The sequence below is a fragment of the Callorhinus ursinus genome, unplaced genomic scaffold (assembly GCF_003265705.2).
Source record: "Callorhinus ursinus isolate GAN/ISIS: 27379988/994484 unplaced genomic scaffold, GSC_fseal_2.0 scaffold6, whole genome shotgun sequence".
NCBI classification, from domain to species: Eukaryota; Metazoa; Chordata; class Mammalia; order Carnivora; family Otariidae; genus Callorhinus; species Callorhinus ursinus.
The window spans coordinates 51460518-51487032 of NW_027397068.1; the positions used below are offsets into that span (position 1 = coordinate 51460518).

At 40.2% G+C, this 26515-nt stretch overlaps 1 protein-coding gene across 7 annotated transcripts in view; it reads right to left on the bottom strand.

Annotated features, from left to right (window-relative positions):
• Nucleotides 1–9823: 9823 nt before the first annotated feature.
• AHI1 (Abelson helper integration site 1) overlaps nucleotides 9824–26515 on the bottom strand; it is a 220893-nt gene continuing 204201 nt past the window's right edge. For 2 of the 7 annotated variants that reach the window (XM_073893965.1, XM_025865754.2), the window contains 3 exons: nucleotides 20371–20473; nucleotides 10381–10446; nucleotides 9824–10024 (listed from right to left, as the gene is read on the bottom strand). In XM_073893965.1, coding sequence (XP_073750066.1) covers nucleotides 10402–10446; nucleotides 20371–20473 — 148 coding nt within the window. In that variant the 3' untranslated portion in view covers nucleotides 9824–10024; nucleotides 10381–10401. Of the gene's footprint in view, nucleotides 10025–10380; nucleotides 10447–19674; nucleotides 20028–20370; nucleotides 20474–20529; nucleotides 20591–26515 lie in introns of those variants that run through there. The other 5 variants (XR_012378584.1, XM_073893968.1, XM_073893967.1 and 2 more) reach the window with 4 other exon arrangements.

Genomic DNA, 26515 nt, shown 5'->3' on the forward strand with positions numbered 1-26515 from the left:
GACGCCCAATGACTAAGGGACCCAGGTGCCCCTAATAGAAAGTGTAATTTATATGAACAATAGTCATTTGCCTTAAATATACAATGCATGAAATGATTTTGTTTTACTTGGTTCACGAAAAGGTTTTGGAAAAGGGACTCTGGCATTTTCTGTACACCTTCTGCCTCTTTCGACTTTAAAAAACATAATTTAAAAAATATTTTACATGTTTTGGGGGCTAACTTCATTTTTTAACTTCTCACATTTAAAATCTACAAATACAGGATGGCAGCAAAAACACCTGATAGCTGACTACAGAAGGAGATCATCACCCGATTCCAAAAGACATATCTAAATTAGTCTTATTAATTTATGGTTGCCTCTTGTATAGTAAACATTTGCTGGCTTTCCACATAATTTATTTCCACACCTTTCAAATGTCAGTGAGAAGTCTTCCTGGTTGGAAAGAACACAACACTGGGAGGAGGAGAGCTGAACTCTGATCAACAGTTGTTGGGCCAATCATTTAACCTCCTGGTGACTGGTTTGAAAAATGGAAGAATCATGCCTTTTCTGTGTAATGAAGGTTGTTATAAGGCTCAAATTTGGTAATGTTTGGCGAGGTCCTCTGAAAACCACGGTGGGGTGACAATGGCAATAAAACGTGACATTTTCAAGGTGAGAGAAGTTGAGGCTCCTGGTTCAACTGCCCACCCAGCTCTTGTTCAATGCTTGACAACCAGGTGCTCAATCACATGTTGTTGAATAAGTGAATGTGTGCACATGCACACACACACACACACCTTCAAGAAACATTAAAAGTATTAAAACTATTGATGATCCTGAATTATAAAAATGTATTTAGGAAAGTAGTTAATAACTTTTGATATATGTAAATAGAATTAGTCCCTCTCTCTATCCAGTTGTCAAGATAGAAAATTCACACAAAAAAATTTAAAAAACCTCTTTCCATGCATATATAAAAATGTCAATTCTCCAGACTTACCTTCTTCCAACCCTCACTCATTCAAATTCATCACTTGTAATAACCTAGTTTTAAAGGGGATTTATCTGAATGTAGACCATACTCTACATGGGATGTTTACTTTTAGTTGTGTATGAGGTTGAGAAGATTTAGAGCATTTTCAGAATTAGGATTTTGTAATGCAGCTTTTTAAAAGTTTTTTTATTTTTTAAGTAGGCTCCACAGCCAACGTGGGGCTCAAACAGAACCCTGAGATCAAGGGTCACGTGCTTTATGGGCTGAGCCAGCCGGGCGCCCCAGTAATGCAGCTTTTTTTTTTTTAATTTTTAAAAAGATTTTATTTATTTATTTGACAGAGAGACAGTGAGAGCAGGAACACAAGCAGGGGGAGTGGGAGAGAGAGAAGCAGGCTTCCCGCCGAGCAGAGAGCCTGATGCGGGGCTCGATCCCAGGACCCTGGGATCATGACCTGAGCTGAAGGCAGCCGCTTAACCGACTGAGCCACCCAGGCGCCCCTGCAGCTTTTTTTTTTTTTAAAGATTTTATTTATTTATTTGAGAGAGAGAGAATGAGAGATAGAGAGCACGAGAGGGAGGAGGGTCAGAGGGAGAAGCAGACTCCCTGCTGAGCAGGGAGCCCGATGTGGGACTCGATCCTGGGACTCCAGGATCATGACCTGAGCCGAAGGCAGTCGCTTAACCGACTGAGCCACCCAGGCGCCCAGTAATGCAGCTTTTAAGTGAAGTATGAATGTTACCACATAAACAGCAGTAGGAGCAGGGGAATCAGCAGAAGGCAGAGTCCTGCCCTTGGTTTCTGTGATCCTGGACAAGTTACCTAACGGGGGTGTATAAAAGAAGGGTCTTTGTTTTATTTTTTGGACACGTACATACTCTCCATCCCATTTCCAAAGTTTTACACAGAAGAGGTCTGAAGGGAACTTTTCAGGCATCGGGGGTGGGGTGGGGGGGCTGGTGTTGGAAGGGTACAAAGGCTTTCCTGCATTCTCTCTCTTGTTCACTTTCCCTCAGGTTATTCAGTTTGGGGAAAGCCATTTTTTTGTTAGTTTGTTTTTAAACTTAGGCCCAGGCAGATAGGCTCCATTTTCAAAGGCAAGTTTCCAGAGAAAGACATCACTAGAGAAAATACAAAGAGCATAAAGTGTTTATAGTTAGCCTCTGGTGACTCGGCTGGAACTGGAACCTCTCTGCCTGGCTTCGTACCTGTTTCTGTTGAGCAACACCCATGTTACCCTCTGCCACCTGGGGCCTATCCCCTCTCAGAGGACCTCCAGATTCAAGGAAGACCCCGTTGGGTCCTCTTGTTTGTGGTCTGAGGAACTCTGACCTTCCAAAGGACATGGGCAAGGCTGTGGACATGGATACAATGTAGATTTCATGGGGCGCCTGGGTGGCTCAGTCGTGGAGCATCCACCTTCGGCTCAGGTCGTGATCCCAGGGTCCTGGGGTCAAGCCCTGCATCGGGCTCCCTGCTCAGCAGGAAGCCTGCTTCTCCCTCTCCCACTCCCCCTGCTTGTGTTGCAGCTCTCGCTGTCTCTCTCTCTGTCAAATAAATAAATAAAATCTTTAAAAAATAAAACAACAATGTAGATTTCATGTTTCAGGGGTGGTATCTCTACTCGTCCAGCAAGAAGCCTTGTTTACTAAGATCTACCCTTAGCATCAACCATGGTTAACACCTGTATCAGATGACACATCAAGTAAAGGGGGGATCATTCTTTCACACTGATACAAACTGACAAAGAACTCATTGTGTTTTTTTCAGAGTTTATTTATTAGTATTTTTTATTTTATTTTTATTTTTATTTTTATTTTTTTTAAAGATTTTATTTATTTATTTGAGAGAGAGAGAATGAGAGAGCGCACGAGAGGGAAGAGGGTCAGAGGGAGAAGCAGACTCCCCGCTGAGCAGGGAGCCCGATGCGGGACTCGATCCCAGGACTCCAGGATCACGACCCGAGCCGAAGGCAGTCGCTTAACCAACTGAGCCACCCAGGCACCCTATTAGTATTTTTTAAAGTAAACTCTATACCCAATGTGGGGCTTGAACTCACAACCCTGAGATCAAGAGTCACATGCTCTACCAAGACTGACCCAGCCAGGTACCCTGGATCTCACTGTTTTATAAGAAAGTCTATTCTGGCAAAAATCCCCACCCCATTATTACATTATTTTCTTTCTCTGGATTGGAGGGTGTTGGAGCAGGGATAAATTATGAATTTATCTGTGCTCTAGGTTTACAAAATGGTAGGACTGTGACTTCTGGAAGAGGAGGACACCGAGATGGAAGAGGTGGTCTTGTGAGCCTCTCTTCAGGAAGAGGATGTGTCCACGAGACTCCCAGGAGGGAAGTGACCTTCAAACCTCCTAGGAGAGAAACCCATCATATCTAGCAGCAGGCATGCATGCATGGGAAGGGCTGACCAGACTGTATCAGTCTCCTACCCAGGGCTGTCCCTTAGGAAAAGACCACAAAATGCAGAGAACAGACTAAACTCCTTATCTCAGGCCAGGATCTGCTCTATATTCTAGATGTTCTTTTTTTTTTTTTTGAAATTCAAAGGTGACAACAAGTCTGTCCTTGGCTATAGGGCATTCTAAATACAACAGTACTATATTCACGTTTGAAAGAAAAATCTACCTTCACTTTATTTGACTGCAGGATCTCTAGCAACTATGGTATAACAGTCTGTCGCAAGTGTATTGGATGTTTCAGTTTGCCAGACCTGTCATGATAAATTAATTACAGGATGTTGCAGAAATGGCAAAGCTCCAGCAGCATCTTGCATGGTTTAATATAGCCCTATTTCCCCATTTCAATGTATTTGTGGTTAGATAAATCCTCAGAAATTTACAGCTGCTATAGACTAGTTTATTATGTACTCCGCCTGCACACATGATAAGTATAATAAGAATTTGATGTTCTTAAAGTACATAGATTTTACTGACATTTCTTTACCACCATGGAAATATTTAGTTGCTAAAAGTAGCATCTGCGGATACTTCTGAACATTAACTTCAGTAGAACAGGCAGGGATGGTTAAAAACATTACCATGCTTTAACCATCTTCCATTTACTTTAAATTGAAGAACCATAGCTCAGAAAAAAATTGTGTGGAACATTTATATAAAATGGCCCTATGAACAAATTTAATAGAAAAAAAATTAACTACTGATTGTCGGTTGAAAACACTGAAAAACCGAACTAAAGCGACCATACTTTTCTCCAGGGAATCTTCCTTTGGTCTCATGACTGCTTTTCTCAAGCTTCAGTTAATTTTTGTTCTGGCAACAGTTATTTTCCTCACCTTCTTGCTCTTTTCTCCTTCTGGACTTTATTTTTTCTTTATCTTCATTAAGCAAATCATTTCCATTCCAGGCAATTTTAAATGACTGGCTATATATGCATTTACTTACATAAAGGTTGTACAAACCAACCATTCCTGCATTTTCTTCTACCATATTCTTTCACAATTCTTGATAAGGATCAAGTGATGAATTAAGAAAAAAATGAACTAGAGTAAGTAAAATTAGATTGTTCAGTACTTTAAGAAACGGCACTGTGGTATATATATTTGGGCCATTTTGATGTAATTGATGGAGGTGGACCATGTACTGTGGTTATATATGTACCTGTGCCCCTCCCCCCACCGTTTTTAGGTTGAGAGTAGAAATTAAAATTGTAGACTCTTAGCAGTCTTACCCTCCCTTTCTGGGATAACAAAAATAACCCAACCATAATCGAATGAATTTGAGGTGTTAGAAGAGCAACTTGAGGAGGCAGTGTGCAGAGAACATATGCCTGATGTAGATTTGAAGAGGATCATTAGAAAAAAAGCATTCTTTGTGTTTACAAAACAAATGTTTTTATGTTATCCAATTCCCGCCTTAACTTAAAGTATTTCCTATTCACTTTAATAATTAGAGCAGAAGGATATGATGAATGAAGTACCTCATTACCAAGTTTGCTTTCTGGGTCTCTACAGAGAGTAGCTGTCTGCTCCTGCCTAGTTGGTCCATTGTTAACCCCTAAATGATGCTGACATCAATTCTCCTGCAGATAATTGGGTCCATCCATAGATTGAGTTTGCCAGTCAACAGAGCCTTTTGATTGACGTGACTCTTGATGTTTTTATTATCTTTTATATGACTGGAATGGCGCCTTTCTGTTTCTTGAATAATATGTTACTGTACATGTATTACTTTGATTCCACAGAATCTATTATTTGAGAAAATGTAAGAATTAGAGTTTGGAGTAAAGATTTACCAAAATAATTATGGGACAAACAAGTTATCAGCTTAAAAAATTTTTTTTAACTCAGCTATATTTCATTTTATTTAGGTGTCTGTTGCATTAAAGACATATTAGATCTTTCTAGTCTGAGTGTGGTTGTAGGTACATCTAAATTGCTTCTTTATTCTAGCTTGTGCTGGAGTCTCCAACAGTAAGCATTTACTGGCTTCCTCTATACAGCAACTGAGATCCAGTACTTCGGAGACTTCCCCGTGGAGTCTGACAACCTCCATTTACAACCAAGTGTTGATGTTTACTGGTCATGTGCACTAGGACAAATTACTTCACCTTCAAAATCTTGGTTTCCCTACTCGTAGGGCAGGGAAGATTCTAACTACCTCATAGGTCTGATGTGAAGAGTAAATGAGATCATATACATAAAGTGAAGATTTGGGGAATATTTTCTGTCATTAAGTTCAATGAAGCAGAAATCAACAAATATATAGCTTTAGAAAGTTGGATTGTTGAAAAATGTTCTCATAATTTACTTAACAGATATGGCTCTCAGATGTAAATTATTAAAATATGTATAAATAAAAGTATAAGGTCTTAGGGCCAATGGCTGGTTCAGTTGGTAAAGCATGTGACTCTTGATCTTGGGGTTGTGAGTTTGAGCCCCATGTTGGGTGTAGAGATTACTTAAAAATAAAATCTTTTAAAAAAAGTGTAAGGTCTTGGGGCGCCTGGGTGGCTCAGTTGGTTAAGCAACTGCCTTCAGCTCAGGTCATGATCCGGGGTCCTGGGATCGAGCCCCACATCGGGCTCCCTGCTCGGCGGGGAGTCTGCTTCTCCCTCTGACCCTCCCCCTGCTTGTGTTCCCTCTCTTGCTGTCTCTCTCTCTGTCAATTAAATAAATACAATCTTAAAAAAAAAAGTGTAAGGTCTTGAATTTTATAGGTTCTAGAACTTTCTCACTCAAAAATATTTGTGAGTTAAGGGGTGTCTGGGTGGCTCAGTAGGTTAAGTGTCCAACTCTTGATTTCAGCTCAAGTCATGATCTCAGGGTTGTGAGACTGAGCCCCATATTGGGCTCTGTGCTGGGTGTGGAGCCTGCTTAGGATTCTCTCTTTTTCTCTGCCCCTCCCCCTGCTTGCGCACATGCTCTCTCTTTCTCCCTAAAGCAAGCAGATAAAAAACACTAAAAAAAATGTGTGAATTAAATATACAATTGAAGTGACATGTCATATGAAGCTATTAAATGGTAAGTTATTTCCCAGATATACTCTTGCTGAACTTAAGGAGAAAATGTCTTTTTTTAATACAACTTTACTATAACTTAAAAATAAAATTAAGGTCAAGTATTTGCTTTTCTAGAAAGAAACCTTACACAGGTTTTAAAAGTACCAAGTATTAGCCACTTAAAAACACTGATTTCATTTCAAATGTGCATTTTATTTTATTTTAAGATTTTATTCATTTATTTGACACATAGAGACAGTGTGAGAGAGAGATGACAAGCAGGGGGAGCCGCAAGCAGAGGGAGAGGGAGAAGCAGGCTCCCCACAGAGCAAGGAGCCCGATGCGGGGCTCGATCCCAGGACTCTGGAATCATGACCTGGGCTGAAGGCAGCGGCTTAACCAACTGAGCCACCCAGGCACCTCTCAAATGTGCATTTTAAACATAAATTTTTACCATGGTGTAAAATTTTTCATGTCTTAAATCTTTAAAAACTTGATTTTGGGGGTGCCTGGGTAGCTTAGTAGTTCAGCATCTGCCTTTGACTCGGGTCATGATCCCCAGGGTCCTGGGATTGAGCCCTGAGTTGGGCTCCCTGCTCAGCAGAGAGTCTGTTTCTCCCTCTTCCTCTGCTGCTCCCCACTGTTTGTGCTCTCTCTCTCTAATAAATAAAAAATCTTAAAACAAACAAACAAACTTGAGTTTTGTTCTAGCTTTGCAAATCTTATTCATGGTATAGTTTTGATACTGAAGAAACTTTAATGTTCAAGATAGAGTAGAATCAATTGGGAAATAAATTTCTGAGAATGGTTTAAAAATATTTAGATCAGAAAAAATGTCAAAAATTGTTATTTGGAGAAAAGAGACTTTATAAAACGGGATAAAATTTAATAATTTCAGGATGAAGATAAACAAAGAATACTAAAATTTGTTACTAAGAAAACGTGCAGTATCAGAATCTTCAAATAGATTCTCATGTCTGATTCCTCTACTTGACAATAATTTGGACTTCTACTTGGAGGGCACTTTTAAGGATGTCCTCTGCCCCATCTCATGTCTGAGAGTATGATAAAGACGTTTTATTAATCTATTCATGAACATAACTGGAATCTTATTTGTCAACAGGACAAGAAAGAAGGACTGGGTTTTGAGTAACATCAACTTTTCCTGGTTTTGCCTCAATTCTTATTTTTGTCTTCAGTAGTTGCAATACAAAAATAACCCTTTATTTTTCATACGAACATTGAGATCTCAGCAAATGTTTAGCTCCCCTGTCATATTTCATTTGTCTTGTTTTAATATTTTTAGATTTATTTAGTTATTTTTGAGAGAGAGAGACTACGAGAGCATGAGAGCAGGGGGAGGGGCGGAGAGAGAGAGGGAGGGAATCTCCAGCAGACTCCCCACTGAGCAGGGAGCCTGATGCGGGGGCAGGGCTCAATCTCGAGACCCTGAAGATCATGACCTGAGCTGAAATCAAGGGTCAGATGCTTAACTGACTGAGCCACCCACACACCCCACATTTGTCTTGTTTTTTTTTTTTTTTTTTAAAGATTTTATTTCTTTATTTGAGAAAGAGAGTGAGAGAGAGAGAGCACAAGAGTGAGGTGAGTGGCAGAGGGAGAAGCAGACTCTCCGCTGAGCAGGGAGCCCGATGTGGGACTCGATCCCGGGACTCCAGGATCATGACCTGAGCCGAAGGCAGCCGCCTAACTGACTGAGCCACCCAGGCGCCCTGTCTTGTTTTAAAATGTTCCTGCAAATTGTTGAAATCCTTTGTGATTAAAACCTAAACCTGAGAATCAATACGTTATCTCAAAACTATGAGCTGAAACTGCAAAGAGATGCATATTTTATTTTGTAATTATCAAGTATATTCACAAGACACCTGAGGCACAGACATGTGCGTCCAGGACAGTGGGAGCTCGGTGCCACCAGTCAGATTTTGGGGCTGATCGCTGAGGGCTTCCCCCAACTTTGGAGCCACTCACCCCCTTCAAAAATGCTTCCCCCTTTAAGTTCTACACAGCAGGGGCATGTTTACCAATTTTCATGCCACTACAACATGTGCAGGGATAGGAGCCAAATATATATATATATATATATATTTTTTTTTTTTTTTAAAGATTTTATTTATTTATTTGAGAGACAGAGAATGAGTGATAGCACGAGAGGGAAGAGGGTCAGAGGGAGAAGCAGACTCCCTGCCGAGCAGGGAGCCCGATGCAGGACTCGATCCCGGGACTCCAGGATCATGACCTGAGCCGAAGGCAGTCGCTTAACCAACTGAGCCACCCAGGCGCCCGAGCCAAATATATTTTTACTAGAAGATATTTCACATCGAATATACATCTGGGCAAAATTTACACCTCAATGTCCAACACTGTTTTTCTCACTTATTTTAATTGATTGTCTAATTTGGTAAATAAGCTTTCTCTTTTTCTTTTTTTTTTTAAAGATTTTTATTTATTTATTTGAGAGAGAGAGAATGAGAGAGAGAGAGCACATGAGATGGGGGGAGAGTCAGAAGAAGAAGCAGACTCCCTACCAAGCAGGGAGCCTGATGCGGGACTCGATCCTGGGACTCCAGGATCATGACCTGAGCCGAAGGCAGTCGCTTAACCAACTGAGCCACCCAGGCGCCCGGTAAACAAGTTTTCTGATACTATACTAGTTTTGACCTTTGTGGGGTTAAATATTTTATTGACAAACTTATAATGTCATAAGTTTGATTCAAGAGTCAAGAAAAAAAAAAACAATGAACTTTCGTATTATAACACTTTAAAATACACAGTCACATAGTAATGACACCATTAATTATGGAACTCAAGCTTTAAATAATGCAATGTAATAATTTATGAACAAATGTTAAGACTAAAATAAATATTCAACAAAGTCTACAAATTTATATGCTTAAATATGAAATGCTCTTTTTAAAAAGTAAAGAAATTTGAAACACTGCTGCCAATCAAGCCAAAGGCCATTTTTAGTTTATATGTATCACATTACGTATATATGATTCATTCAAAACAAATGTGTTCCCTTTTAATGTCTTTGTCACTGGGACCATTTAGAATACACAATATTCTGAAGTTGCTTATCTCTAAAATAAAGCTAAATTTCAAAAGCATATATTTCACATTCTGAACATAACACCACATACATAATCACGTTACAGCTATAATAATATTAAATGACTGCTTCATGGACATCCTAACAGTGTAAACACTTCTCCTTCCTGTTGGTTGAATAACAATTATGTTTTCTTCTTTATAGGTTTTCCAACAGTGGTCATATAATTTTGATGTAATTACTAATAAATACAAGTACCAATACTTTGATCAACAATCACAATGGTTTATAACAACAAAGGTCAAAAGGCCACATTTATTTTTTTAATCGTACCTCGCTTCTGATTTTTCTAGATTCTCTCATAAGGACAAGAAGTAGTGGGTCCTTCCTTTCTTCCTTAGTATCTGAAAATTCTTAACTCTGAAGAGAAATTCTGTTTGGTTTGTCATTTCATTTCTGTGTATTTGGTTGTCTCTTCATTCTTCTTCAACTCTTTACTAGGAGAAAAGTACACAAAATGTGCTCAATGAACTTAAACAATGTCTTTTGCCCACAACCAAATCTCGGTGTGCTCCTGCAACAGCATGGGTAATAAACACCATGTGACACACACACACACACACACACACACCCCAAGACCAAAGTACGAATCACCTTTGTTTTTTTTTTTAATTATTTATTTGAGAGAGAGAATGAGAGAGAGAGAGGGAGCACAAGAGGGGGGAGGGCCAGAGGGAGAAGCAGACTCCCCGCCAAGCAGGGAGCCCAATGTGGGACTCGATCCCGGGACTCCAGGATCATGACCTGAGCCGAAGGCAGCCGCCCAACCAACCGAGCACCCAGGCGTCCTCACCTTTGCTTCTTGAACACACTGTTAACATCTAGCACCACCAGCAGATGCATAAAGCCGGCTCTGGCACTGACAAGCAAAAAAGAAATACACTTCTCAAACACAGACACGAAGCACTCCAAACCTGGGGCAACTTCCAGAAATTAAGAGCAGGCAATCAGAGTTCGTAAAATTCTTCACTCATTGGGGAAAAAAAAGTGTCACAGATGATGCTCCAACAGTTAGTAAGTGGAAAGGATATAGAGCATCTTATTAAATAACATTCTTCCATTTGGTTAATGACTGTGTCTATTTTTACAACTGGGTTAACTATATTTTTTCGAATAAATCTGAAAAATGGTGTGTGGCATTTTCAACAAAGATAGTGATGGTTAATTATGCATCTAAATGCAGCTCTAAAATAAAGCAAATTATACCATTAATGAAAATCAAGAACTGGGGAGCCTGGGTGGCTCAGTTGGTTAAGCGGCTGCCTTCAGCTCAGGTCATGATCCCGGGGTCCCAGGATCGAGCCCCATGTTGGGCTCCCTGCTTAGAGGAGAGCCTGCTTCTCCCTCTCCCCCTGCTTGCCGCTTGGCCTACTTGTGCTCCCCATCTGTCAAATAAATAAAAACCTTAAAAAAATTTAAAAATCAAGAACCAATATGTGGATGAAACAAGGAACTTCTTAGAGACCATGTAGGAAGTACACAAAAACTAGCTAGTGGTGTTGAACGTGACACTCTTTAATGCATTTATTCACATGCCAGTGGTGAGTCTCTAGACTTAGATAAAAATGTTGTTGTCCTTCCTCTGAACAGAAAGGGCTTAATGCTTGACTGCTCTGAGAAAACAAATGCAGCCTAAGAATCTGGTTAAGGTGGTGGTCAATTCCATTGCACACTCCTGAGAAAAGTAACAGCTGGAGCGTCGGGCCAGAAAGGGCAGGCTACCCATTTCCTCAGGTCCTTTCCTGGAAGCACAAGAGGTGCAGGTAACATCTGTGTTTTCAGGGGCAGGCTCGATCATAAATAAATAGATACACTATCTTTCTTGATATCTTTTTTGATGAGAGACATTTACGCCTGAGGGGAAAAAATCCTTTGTCCGTCTGTGTTTCCTGACTTTAACTTTGTTGAACAGAGTACCACAGATAAGCTGGGATTATATGCAGAAGTCCAAAAATGTTTCAAGTGAGGCTCATGAGAGCTACTAAAGTAGAGCGTAAAGTGGCACACATGTGATGTGCCATCGCACCAGGGGCCAAAAAAGGGTGTCACATTCATTTTTGCCCCCGTGTGCATACATGTAAAGCACACAAAACCTGTCCCAAATTAGGACTCAATAAAAATGGGAAAGAAAGTAGTAAAGGCTCAAACGGAGGATGCTGGGCACAAGTGCCTGAGAGACCCTACAAACATCCGCAAGGGGCAGAGAGGAGGGTAAAAGGGTCTTAGAGGAACAACAAGGCAAAAGAGAGTGGGAGGAGGCGTTTGTAAAAGTGGTAACAAAAACAAAGAAGAAAAATAGAAAAGGGAAGGGAGAGAAGAACAGCTGGAAGTGAGTGAGCTGGATCCTGCACGTGCAGAGGATGTAAGACAAGCACTCGTATCAGGGGGAGCCTGCACTCTGAGAAGTAAACAGAGAAGCCAGAGGACCTTCAGCAGAGGGATCCCTCAAGAGAAAAGTAGCTAGAAGATGCTGCAGTAGGCAGCGTAGATAACATCTTTAAGGGAAGTGAATCAGACTGAGAAGAGGAAGGAGCCCTGGACACAGAATGCCAAAGGCTGCCCGTGAGAGGGGGAAAGGACGAGAGACATCCAGTGCACACCTCTGACGGGGGGGGGGGCACGTGAGCATGACAGGCGCTGACAGCACGGGACTGAAAAGCTGAGGCAGTGGACGGAGATTTCCTGAAAGGGAAGAGAAGCCATCCAACCGAAAGACCCCAAAGAGAATCCAAATGCGGTCTTTCTCTGAGGTGTCTCCTCAAGATGCGGCCCCATAAGCTAACGCAGGTAGAGACTAAAAAAGTGAGGGCCTTCTTTTTCAAGGCAAATCATTTGGAAAGAGAAAGGAAAATCTGCGTACTAAGATACTGGAAAATGAATATGAAACCGGGTTAGTGATTGTGTGTATGTTACGTGTGAAAAATAAGACTCGATCAAGTCCTAGTTCAGGCACTTTACCTGTGACTCTGAAACCCTGCTTTCTGCAAATGTAGAAAGAACAGGCTATATTAGAAAATTTCTAAAATTACTTTCATTTTATTTTATTTTAAAAGATTTTATTTATTTATTTGACAAAGATAGAGAACATGGCAGAGCGGCAGGCAGAGTGAGAGGGAGAAGCAGGCTCCCTGCTGAGGAAGGAGCCCGATGGGCTGAATCCCAGGACCCTGGGATCATGACCTGAGCCGAAGACAGACGCTTAATGACTGAGCCACCCAGGCGCCCCTAAAATTACTTTCATTTTATTTTTTTATTTTTTTGTTTTTTTTATTAAAATATTTTATTTATTTATTTGACAGAGAGAGACATAGCGAGAGAGGGAACACAAGCAGGGGGAGTGGCAGAAGGAGAAGCAGGCTTCCCGCGGAGCAGGGAGCCCGATGAGGGGCTCGATCCCAGGACCCTGGGATCATGACCTGAGCCAAAGGCAGACGCTTAACGACTGAGCCACCCAGGCACCCCAAATTACTTTCATTTTAAAAGAAATGACCAAGTAGTAGATATCAATGTATGTTGGGTAGAAAAATTAGAAAATACACAAAGTAAAATGAAAGGAAAAAAAAATAACCACACCACCACCACCACTCAGAGGGAACTACTGATATTTTTTTAAATGTATATCATTCAGTATTTTAGGCATGTAGTTGACCGTTGAATAACACAGGTTTGAAGTGCATGAGTCCACTTAGACTCAAATTTTTTTCAAAAATATGTTGGAAAAGCTTTTGGAGATTTGTGACAACTTGAAAAAACTTGCAAACTAGCTTAGAAATATAAAAAAAAAACTAAGAAAACGGTATGTCACAAATGCATAAAACATGTAGATACTAATCTTTTTTATCATTTACTACGATAAAATATACAGAAATATGTATGTGTGAGCAGCTCATCTCTCCAGTAAACTGCATATTGCAGTAAAAAGTGATTTCTCACAGCTCCTGCATATTTTTCACTGTGTTTAATGCAATACTGTAAATCTTGAATAATACCATGGGACCCAGGCAAAGTGTCACCAGTGATGCTGAAAGTGCTCCCAAGAAGCAGAGAAAAGTCATGACATTCCCAGAAAAACTTGAATTGCTTGAGATACCTAGCAAAGACTGAGGTCTGCAGCTGTGGTCGTCTGCATTTCTCAAGATAAATGAATGCAGTGTAAGGACCATTGTAAAAAAGGAAAAGGAAACTCACGAAGCTGTTGCTGCAGCTACACCAAGAGGTATGAGAACCCTGCATGTTTTGCAAAATATTTTTTTTAAAGATTTTATTTCATATTTGAGAGAGAGAGAGAGAGAGCATGAGTGGGGTGGGGGGGGCGGAGGGGCAGAGTGAGAGGGAGAAATAGACTCCCCGCTGAGGAGGGAGCCCGACGGGGCTTGATCATGACCTGAGCCGAAGACAGACTCTTAACTGGCTGAGCCACCCAGGTGCCCCTGCAAAATACCTTTTTATTTTGTATTGAAAATGCAGCTTTTATGTGTGTATAGGGCTGATATAAGAAAGATGTTCTGATAGACTCTAATATGATTCAAGAAAATCAAAGTTATTATATGACAACTTAAAGCAAAAGGAAGGTGAAGGATCCAAAGCTGGAGAATTTAATGCCAGCAAAGGATGGTTTGATAATTTTAAGAAAGAGGTTTGGCTTAAAAAAAGTCAAGATAACAGGAGAAGCAGTTCTGCCCACCAAGAGTCAGCTGAAGAGTTCCCAAAGGCCATTAATAAAATCACCGAGGAACAAGGATATCTGTCTGAACAGATTTTTAATGCAGATGAAAGTACCTTATTCTGGAAAAAAAAAATGCCACAAAGTACATTTACTGGTGAGGAAGAGAAGCAAGCACCAGGATTTAAGGAAGGCAAGAAGGGAGAGGCTAATTCTACTGTGTTGTGCAAATGCAATCGGCTATTTATGATTAGGATTGCCCTTATCCACAGAGCTGCTAACCCCAAGGCCTTGAAGGGAAAAGGTAAAGACTAACCATACAACAAAAAGGCCTGAACAATGAGAACCCTTTTCCTGGATTGATTCCACTGATGCTTTGCCCCTGAGGTCAGAAAGTACCTTGCCACCGAAGGACCATCTTTTTAAGTTTTTTTGATATTGGACAATGCCCCTAGCCACCCAGAACACCATGAGTTCAACACCGAAGGCACTGAAATGGTCTACTTGTCCCCAAACACAATGCCTCTAATTTAGCTTCTAGGTCGGGGGGCCATATGAAACTTTAAGGCTCATTACACACATTACTCTAGGGAAAGGACTGTCAATGCTATGAAAGAGAACCCCAACAAGAGAGAACATCATGAACATCTGGAAGGTTACACCACTGAAGATGCCATCATGGTTATAGAAGAAGCCGTGAGAGCCATCAAGACCAAAATTATAGATTCCTGCCGAAGAAAACTGTATCCAGATGCTGTGCATGCCTTTACAGCATTTACAGCAGAACCAATCAAGGAAATTACAAAAGAGATTGTAGATATGGCAAAAAAGTTGGTGGGGGGGTGGGAAGGGTTTCAAGATATGGATCTTGGAGCAATTCAAGAACTGATATACACCATACCAGAGGAATGAACAGAAGACAACTTGATAGAGATGAGTGCCTCTGAACCAGTGCCAGATGATGAGGAAAGACATAAGAAGCAGTGCCAGAAGACGAACTGAACTGGACAGTAGACAGTCCAGCAGAAGGCTTCCGATGACTCAAAATGGCTTTGACTTCTTTTACGACTGGGACCCTTCTATGATATGGGCAATGAAACTGAAGCAAATGGTGGAAAAAGGATTGGTACCATATAGAAACATTTTTAAAAAGATTTAGTTATTTATTTTACAGAGAGGGGAGGGGCAGAAGGAGAGGGAATCTCGAACAGACTCTCCGCTGAGCACAGAGTCCGACGCAGGGCTCCATCCCAGGACCCTGAGATCATGACCTGAGCGGAAATCAAGAGCTGGTAGCTCAACCAACTGAGCCACCCGAGCACCCCGCAGATTGAAATATTTTTAGAAAAATGAAAAAGCAAACAAGTCAGACAGAAATTACAACGTATTTCTGTAAAGTTCTACTGAGTGTGTGCCCGCCTAACCTGCCTCCTCTTCTACCTCTGCCACCCCTGAGACAGCAAGACCAGCTGCTCCTCCTCCCCCCTCCCCCCACCTCCCCCTCCAACTCCTCCTCCTCCCCCTCCTCCACAGGAAGAGGACAAGTATGAAGACCTTTATGATGATCCACTTCCACTTGATGAACAGTAGATAATCATGCTGTATAGTCACTAAACTTATCTACTGTGTATGTGTGTATGTCTGTGTGTAAAAATCTATTAACTCTGCGTCATCACCATTTCATCACTGCCCAAGTATCCACTGTATAGAACATTGTGTGCAACACGTGTATGGAAGTGGACAATCATTACAAACGCAGTGACAGGTAATAAAATTAGTAACATGTTAGTTTTCTTCCTGTTTTATAACTCTGCTTTCAAAGAGTTACATTACAGTACAGGCTGCCCTCTCTCCCCTAAGCAGAGAAACTGCTTATCAGCCTTTCATCACAGGTTTTTTTTTTTAATGTAACAGTGTTTTCTTTTTTTAAATTTAATTTTATTATGTTATGTTAGTCACCGTACAATACATCACCAGTTTTTGATGCAGTGATCCACGATTCATTGTTTCCATACAACACCCAGTGCTCCATGCAGTATGTGCCCTCTTTAATACCCATCACCGGGCTAACCCATCCCCTCACGCCTCTCCCCTCTAGAACCCTCAGTTTGTTTCTCAGAGTCCAGTCTGTCATGGTTCGTCTCCGCCTCCGATTTCCCCCCTTTATTTTTCCCTTCCTTCTCCTGATGTCCTCCATGCTGTTCCTTATGTTCCACAAATAAGTGAAACCATGTAATTAACTTTCTCTGCTTGACTTATCTCACTTAGCATGATCTCCAGTCCCATCCATGTTGATGTAAAAGTTGGGTATTCATCCTTTCTGATGGCTGAGTAATATTCCATTGTATACAGAGACCACATCTTCTTTATCCATTCATCTGTTGAAGGGCATCTTGGCTCTTCCCACAGTTTGGCTATTGTGGACATTGCTGCTATGAACACTGGGGTGCATATGGCCCTTCTTTTCACTACATCTGTGTCTTTGGGGTAAATACCCAGGAGTGCAATTGTTGGGTCATAGGGTAACTCTGTTTTTAATTTTTTGAGGAATCTCCACACTGTTTTCCAAAGTGGCTGTGCCAACTTGCATTCCCACCAACAGTTTAAGAGGGTTCCCCTTTCTCCACAACCTCTCCAACATTTGTTGTTCCTTGCCTTTTCAATTTTTGCCATTCTAACTGGTGTAAGGTGGTATCTCAGTGTGGTTTTGATTTGAATTTCCCTGATGGCTAATGATGATGAATATTTTTTCATGTGTCTGTTAGCCATTTGTATGTCTTCTTCAGAGAAGTGTCTGTTCGTGTCTTCTGACCATTTTTTGACTTATTTGTTTTTTGGGTGTTGAGTTTGAGAAGTTCTTTATAGATCTTGGATACCAGCCCTTTATCTATAGTGTCTTCTGCAAATATCTTTTCCCATTCTGTGGGTTGCCTCTTTGTTCTGTTGACTGTTTCCTTTGCTGTGCAGAAGCTCTTTATCTTGATGAAGTCCCCAAAGTTCATTTTTGCTTTTGTTTCACTAGCCTTTGAGATGTATCTTTTTTTTTTTTTTAAAGATTTTATTTATTTATTTGAGAGAGAGAGAATGAGAGATAGAGAGCACGAGAGGGAAGAGGGTCAGAGGGAGAAGCAGACTCCCCGCCGAGCAGGGAGCCCGATGTGGGACTCGATCCTGGGACTCCAGGATCATGACCTGAGCTGAAGGCAGTTGCTTAACCAACTGAGCCACCCAGGCACCCCTTTGAGATGTATCTTGAAAGAAGTTGCTGTGGCCCATGTCAAAAGGTTACTGCCTATGTTCTCCTCTAAGATTTTGATGGATTCCTGTCTCACATTGTGGTCTTTCATCCATTTTGAGTTTATCTTTGTGTATGGTGTTAGAGAGTGGTCGAGTTTCATTCTTCTGTATACAGCTGTCCAATTTTCCCAGCACCATTTATTGAAGAGACTGTCTTTTTTCCATTACATATCTTTTCCTGCTTTGTTGAAGATTATTTGACCATAGAGTTGAGGGTCCATATCGCAAAGCTAGGGGGCATCACGTTTCCTGATTTCAAGCTATAATTACAAAGCAGTGATCACCAAGACAGCATAGTGCTGGCACAAAAACAGACATATAGACCAATGGAACAGAACAGAGAGCCCAGATATGGACCCTCAACTCTATGGTCAAATGTTTTCAATCAGTATCATGAAATAGAACTATAACACTCTCTGCCATAACCATTCATTCATTACTATGCAGGCTAGGCGACTGGGAAGCATTTACATTGATTACACTGGGCCACCATAAAGCAACCATATTGCTGCTTCTTTGTTATCAACGCATGGAGAGTTATACCTTTAAATAAATACAAATTTTCACATTATCCTTTCATTTTTGATGTCGGTGTTAATAATATGTGTAACATCTTCAGTGTTCTGTGTATCACATAAGACCGTAATGATGGAGGTTCACACAGATGATGATTTGTCTTGTACACAGATGCTGTAAACTGACAATATTGATAAATATAGTACAGTACTCTAAATGTATTTTCTCTTACTTATTTTTCTTAGTAACATTTTTGTTTCTCCAGCTTATTGTAAGAGAAGAGTATATAATACATATAACATACAAAATATGTGTTAATCACTATTGAGGTTATCAGTAAGGCTTCTAGTTAATAGTAGGCTGTTATTGTTAAGTGGTTGGGGGAGTCCAAAGTGGTAACATGGATTTTCAACTGCATGGACTGGGGGTTGGCACCCCTAACCTCTGTGTTGTTCAAGAATCAACTGCATATGTTATATACAAACTATTTTATAATTATCTTTCTTTTACTTAAAAATTTATCATAAACATCTTTCCATGTCTATGAAAATACTTCTGTAATGTAGCAAATAATATCACATGGTATTCTCTTATATAAAGGTCCCATAATTTAATAAACTCTATATTCATAGAAATTCAATTTCCTTCCTATTTGTAAAAAAGTTACTTATTTTAGAGAGAGCGATAGAGCACGAGCAAGGGGAAGGAGAGGGAGAGAGGAAGGGTGGGGAGGGAGGGGGAGAGAGAGAGAGAGAGAGAGAGAGAGAGAGAGAGAGAAGCAGACACCTCCAATGAGTGCAGAACCTGACACGGGGCTCAATCTCATGACCTGAGCCGAAATCAAAAGTCAGACACTCAACTGACTGAGCCCCTCAGGGACCCCTTTTTCTTCCTATTTTTAAAACAGTGCTTGAAGGAACAGCCTTTTAACTGAGTCGGTGCATGTATACTTGAATATTTTCCTACAATAGGGTAGAACTGTCTTCTGAATGCCCTTTGTCAATTTTCCTTCTGTTCTTTGTTGATTATTGAAGAGTTTTTAAAAAAAAATATGCTAAGGGTATTAATTCTTTATCTGTCATATATTTTATGAAATTCCTCCTCATCTTGGGTTATTATTTGTTGTTAGATTTTGCTTATGGGGTGTTTTTTCTCTTTGATGTGTATCATTTCAAAGTTTTTATTATTAAAATTTATTTCAAAATGTTTTCTGATTCTGTTACCTAGGATAAAAAGTCATTCCTTAACCCATGAATATATATCTATATGTGTTTGGTATAATGAGCCTTTATTTTTTTATAATTAAAATCTACAGAATTCTGAGTCTTGCTCTCCCACGGTGACAATTCTGTAAGGGCACCATGATACAGCTGGAACGCCTCACTTCCGGCACACACACTTCACTGTGCCTGACCGAGAGAACAGCGGCCTTCGTACATTCCTTCCCCCACCAGAAAACATCGTCATTTAAACAAACGTGCCTCACTGGCCTGTCTCGGTAGAAAAGTGACCCCTCCTTGTTTCACATTCTTTTTTTTTTTTTAAAGATTTTATTTATTTATTTGAGAGAGAGGGAATGAGAGACAGCACGAGAGGGAAGAGGGTCAGAGGTAGAAGCAGACTCCCCGCTGAGCAGGGAGCACGATGCGGGACTTGATCCCGGGACTCCAGGATCATGACCTGAGCCGAAGGCAGTCCCTTAACCAACTGAGCCACCCAGGCGCCCGTTGTTTCACATTCTAATGTATCTCCTCTGGTGCCCAGGGATTATTCTCTCTCTAAAGGTCTCTAAATCCTGCGTTTTCCACTGCTTGCTGTCCAGCTTCTCCTTTCCTTTGAAGTATAGCTTCTTGGAGAAACAGTTTATTCTGAGCATCTTTTCCTTTGCATTGGAGACAATCAGATTCATGCTTCCAGGACTCTCAACCAAACTCTCCTCTTGCAAGTCATAAATCGCCTCTTGGCTGCAAATCCCAAAAGGGCATTTTTCAGTCTGTATTTTACTTCTCCTCCCTTTAGCATTTGTCACTGTTTAATTATTTTTAACTGCAGTATAATTAACTGCATAGTATTAGTTCCAGGGCTACACCGCAGTGGTTCGACGATGCTATCCATTCATTATGCAATGGCCATGCTAAGTGGAGTTTCCAGTGGTCACTAACAATGACAGCACATTATTGACTATATTCCCTATGCTGTACTTTTCATCTCCAGGACTTATTTGGCATTTGTCGCAGTTGACCATGCCTTCCCCAAATCTTTCTCCCCTGACTCTATGATACAACTTTCTCTGGGTTTTCCTCTTACCTCTATTAGGGTGATTTTTCTGCTGGTTTGCTCATTCTTCTTCACGTGCATATCCATTATGTGTCCTCGGTCCTCATGGCTCCGCTCTTTGCCCACTTCAGAACTAAAGGAGGGAAAGGTAAGAAACAAAAGCCCATAAGAAAGCTGCTGCAACAGCTCACAGGAGGCTCTGATTTAGGTCGGGGCAGTAGAAAGAGAGAGGGGAGACTGACAGGAAGACCTGAAAGAACAACATTTGACACATTATATAAGTGATTATGTTGCGGGGTGAGAGGCAGGGAGTTGTTCAAAATAATGTAGAGACATGAACTTCTACCTGGTTGGGCTCCTTCTTACTATGATGAAGGGACAGAATAAAATCAATTTTGCTTCTCTCAGAAAAACATTAGATGTCTGGGAAAAACCAGAAAGCTTTTTATCAAAAAAACAAATAAATAAAAGTTTTTATCAAATTAGGTGGAAAATGTGTGTGTGTGTGCACGCGTGTGCAGGTATATAAAAATAACAGGAAATTTCTTAGTGACAGAAAGAAAGGTGAAGTTTATGCATAAGAAAACTGTCATATGATCTAGGAATTACACTACTGGGTATTTACACAAGGAAAATGAAACACTAATTTGAAGAGATATATACCTCCATATTTACTGCAGCATTATTTACAACAGCCAAGATACGGAAGCAACCCAAGTGTCCACTGACAGATGAATAAAGAAGATGTGGTGTGTATATATATACAATGGAATATTATTCAGCCATAAAAAAGAACAACATCTTTCCATTTGTGATAACATGGATGCACCTAGAGGGTATTATGCTAAGTGAAATAAGTCAGAGAAAGACAAATACCAAATACACTTACATGTGGAATATAAAAAACAAAACAAATGAACAAACAAACAAAAAGCAGAATCAGACCTAGAATACAGAGAATCGATAGTTGCCTGAGCAGAGGGGAGTGGGAGATACAGGATCCCAGTTCTGGAATGAATAGTCACGGAAAGAAAAGGTACAGTATAGGAGGTACGGTCAATGAGACTGTAATAGTGTTCTGTGGTGAGATGGGAGCGTGGCAAGCACAGTGTAATGTATGGACTTATCAAATCACTATACTGTATACCTGAAGCTAATGAAACACCGCGTGGCAACTCTACTCAAAAAAATAAATAAATAAAGCTGTGATATTCTGACCTGTGGGATGTGGAATGCAGCTTTTTAAACAGTTCGACAGTAGGAGAAAATATAAAACAAATACTTTGTGAATGAGTGCATAGTAGTGTAAATAATGTTAGGAGAAGGAAAATACAAAAACAATGACAAAAGGGAAATTTAAAGAGTGGAAGACAGTGTCTCCTTTCTAGAATATCTGGGAATGGTGAAAGAATTTGTCACAGATGCAAGAATTTCAAAATAAAGTAATATATAGGATTGAATAGCTATTGCTATGAACTAAAAACTGTGTTCTCTCAAAACTCACAGGGTGAAGCCCTAATCCCCAAAGTGGAAGCAGGGACTTTAAGGAGGTTAATTAAAGTTAAATGAGGCCATGGGGGGAGGCTCTAACCTACGGAAGTGGTAGTCCTTATAAGAGAAGAGACAGCACAGAGCTCTCTTTCTCCACACACACACAGAAGGCCACATGGGGACACAGTGGGAAGGTGGCCAACTGCAACCTGGGAAGAGAGGCTTCACCAAAAATCAACCCTGCTGGAACCTTGATTTTGAACTTCCAGCCTCCAGAACTGAAAAACTAAATTTCTGTTGCTTAAGGGACCCAGTCTGTGGTACTGTTATGGCAGCTGGAGATAATGATGTGGAGACATAAAGGTAAATAAAATGGGATCAGATGGCTGAGAAGGAAAAGGTCAGACATTAAAAGATGAAAGAACAAATAAAGTATATATTTTGAAAGGGGGAGAATAATGAAAGAAAGGAAAGGCTAAGCTCTAAAAAATAAGCACTGTTAATTTACAATCTCTCTTCAGGGAACCTATTCTCAGGCATTAAAGTAAAAACTCGGGTATCTCTGGGGGCCAGGAGTAATATGGTGAATGAGAGAAGCAAGCTGGGGGTAACACAATAGACTGGCCACTGGAGAGTGTAAGATCCATGCAGGAGAGGCAACCCACTGCCTCGGCTCCAGCTCAGGGATACCATGGATACCATGGAAGACTGTGGAACTGTGGCCCAGAACTTCAGATTATTTTCAAGAGAAATAGAAAGTCTGCATTTATGTGAAATCTTTCTGTATTTGGGCAACTGAAAATTATACACATACGCACGCACACACACACACACACACACACACAGTGGACCCAACCAAAGATACTAGGACGGCATCTTGCTGGGCAAGCCCTAGTTTTTGACCTCTGTTCCAACCACAGAGTACCTACCTGCCTCAGGGTACCCCAGGCACTTTTACACTTTAGCTTCCGATGTCCTAACGTTTAGGTTCTTCTCTCTTTGTTCACCCTGTCTCAATATGGTCTTTAAGACTTAAATGCTATCTTATATCTTTGGCTTTCACTGATCACTGCAGGAAAATCAGACTGTGTGATCCTCTCCACCTTTTCTAACAATCTATATATAATCTAACAGAAAATTATCTTGAAAACACATACATCTAGATGTTTGCTTGCAGCCAAGATGCAGTAACAGGGACTAGATACACTGCTTGCCTAAAACCACCACCAAAAAACAAACAAACAAGCAAAACCACGGACAAAATATATGAAACAACAGTTTTCAAGACAATAAATCATTGGCAACAAAAGACACTGATACCCAAGAGCTGGAGAATAAATGAGATGAACCCTATGGTTACCCATCTTACTACCTTGAGACTTTCCAGGCCATAGCACAGGGAGATGAAGCCTGCATGGGTCCTGGTGGACTCCCTAGCAGCTGAGGGTCTGAGGAGACAGAGGTAGTTAGAATTCACAGTGCCAGGGAAGAAAAAGCTTCAGAGTGACAGAATGGGAGGATCTGCAAAGGGTTACCCTTCAAGTATTCTGCAAGTACCGATGAATGGATGCATCTGAGGAAACTTCCCAAGGCCCGAACAGTGCCTGTTCCTACCAGCCAGGCTGGCAAACCTCATGACTCAGAGGGCACTGCACAGAGTACCCAGACGGACTTGTGTCTGTAGTGAGGAATAATTAATGGCTCTCGTCCCAACTAACAAATTTTAAAAGCAAGACCTGAAAGGATCAAACTGTTCCGAAGTAGCTTAACTACATTCTAGAACAGAGCTTAAGGATATTTATAGAAATAGAGAAATATCTAGGAACCGAAAGGTAAAAAATTTTAATGTATGGCATCCAATAAACATTTATTAGGGGGGCAAAGAGACAGAAAAATACAACCTACAATGAGGATAAAAAAATAGAAACTGACCCAGAACTGACACAGGTGTTAGAATCATCATTAAAACAATGTTAGAAAAAAACATTAAAACAGTTATTATAACTATATTGCACCTGCTCAAAAGGTTTAAGCAGACACATGGAAGATAACTAGAAAACCCACAGTGAATTTCTAGAGATGAAAACTAAAATGCCTGAGGTGAGAAATATACTGGAAGGGATTAAAGTCAGAATAGACACTGCAGACAAGAGATCAGATAACCTGAAGACATAGCAGTAGAAACTATTAATAGAAATTAAATGGAAGCCACAGCAATAGAAAGATGAAATACACACACAAAAAAAGAATTAAAAAACCTAAAGCATCAGTGAGCTGTGGGACACCTTTATGTGGCCTAATATACGTGTAATTGGAATCCTCAAAGAGGAGGAAAAAACAAAATAAAACTGAAGAAAAAAGGCCCAAATGTTCTAAATTTGATGAAAATATAAACCTACAGATCCAACCAACCCCCAGCACAAGAAACAAAGAAAATTACAAGGCACATCATGATCAAATTGTGCAAGACCAGTGGTAAAGAGAAACCTTACAAGTAGCCAAAGTGGGGGAAAACATGCTATGTATGGAGGAACAAGATAAGCATAATAGTCTATTTCTTGCTGGAAAAAACTGCAGGTGAAAAGACAGTGGAGGAACATTTTTAAAGTACCAGAAAAAAAGTGCAAATCTTTCAACACAGAATTTTATGCCAAGTGAAAATAGCTTTCGGAAACAAAGATGAGGGGCGCCTGGGTGGCTCAGTTGTTAAGCGTCTGCCTTCGGCTCAGGTCATGATCCCAGGGTCCTGGGATCGAGCCCCACATCGGGCTCCCTGCTCGGCGGGGGGCCTGCTTCCCTCTCTCCCACTCCCCCTGCTTGTGTTCCCTCTCTCGCTGTGTCTCTCTGTCAAATAAATAAATAAAATCTTAAAAAAAAAAAAGAAAGAAAGATGAACTAGTTCCTTTCAGACAGTGAAAAGTGAAGGCATTTTTAGCCAACACTACAAGCAATTTTGAAGGGAGTCCTCCAGGTGTAAAGAAAATGATAGTAGGTGAAAATATAGATTTACACAAAGGAATTACAAAATAACTGAAAATGGAAACAAAATGGGCAAATATTAAGATTTTCTTATGCAATCTCTTCAAAAGATGACAGCTTATTTTTTTTTTAAGACTTTATTTATTTGAGAGAGAGAGAGAACAAGAGAGAGCACAAGCAGAGGGAGCAGCAGGGGGAGAGAGAGAAGCAGATTTGCCACTGAGCAGGGAGCCCGATGTGGGGCTCAATCCCGGGACCTTGAGATCATGACCTGAGCCAGAGGCAGATGCTTAACCAACTGAGCCATGCAAGCGCCCCAAAAGATGACAGTTTAAACAAAAATAATAATATACTGAGGGGTTTATAACTTAAATAAATGTGTGACCATAGAAGCATGAAGGTCAGGAAGGAAGATATGGAAGTGTACCATCTTAAAGCTCCTGAAGATATACTGTGTGATAAAGATTTGTATTATAAACCCTAAAAAAATCACTAACATAGCAAAACACAGTATTATAGACATTAAGCTAGCAAGCAAGATAAAATAAGTAACATAATCTAAAAGAAAGCAGGAAAAGATGAAAAAAGAACTGATGAGACAAAATATTAAACATAAACATTTGCCTAATTACCCTAATTAAAAGGCAGAAATGGTCATATTGGATAAAATGAGCATGACTCAGCTGTATGCTGCCTATAAGAAACATGCTTTAATTCTCAACCTATTTGCATCTTTCTATTTAAAGTATGAAAACACATAAACCATTCTAAGATTACTAAAAGAAAACTGGAGAAATTTTAATATTAAATGAAGGAGATTTCAGAACAAAGAATATGACCAGAAATAGTCATTTCATAATAAGGGTGTCAATCCTTCAAGATTACATAACAATCCTAAATATATGGACACCTAATACAGAACTTCAAAATACATGACACAAAAACTAACAGAGCTACAAGAATGAAAAAAACAAGCCCACAATATTAGTTGAAGACTTCAATACCTTACTCTCAATAATAGAAAAGTACACAGAAAATCAGTAAGGCAACAAAAGACAAAAACAACACTATTAGCCCATGTGATCCAATTTATTTATAAAAGAGTACTTCAGGGAGATAAGTGCATAATACATATTCTTTTCTTTTTTTTTTTTAAAGATTTTATTTACTTATCTGAGAGAGAGAGAATGAGAGATAGAGAGCATGAGAAGGAAGAGGGTCAGAGGGAGAAGCAGACTCCCTGCTGAGCAGGGAGCCCGATGCGGGACTCGATCCCGGGACTCCAGGATCATGACCTGAGCCGAAGGCAGTCGCTGAACCAACTGAGCCACCCAGGCGCCCTACATATTCTTTTCAAGGGGACTAAAAACTTTTACCAAGAGAGACCAAATTAAGAATCATAAAACAATTCTTAGTAAATTTAAAAAGATGTGGATCATATAGAGTATGTTGTCTGACCACAATGGAATTAGAAATCAGTACCAGAAAGATCTCTGGGAAACTTCCTAAACATTGGAAATGAAATGACCCACTTCTAAGTAACCCATAGGTCAAAGAAGAAATCTGAAGGAAAATTAAAGTATTTTGAAAGAAATGAAAATGAAACCACAACATATCAAAATTTGTGGAATGCCATTCAAGCAGTGCTTAGTGGGAAATTTATGGCACCACATTTTTATGCTAGGAGAGAAGAATGGTGTTAAAT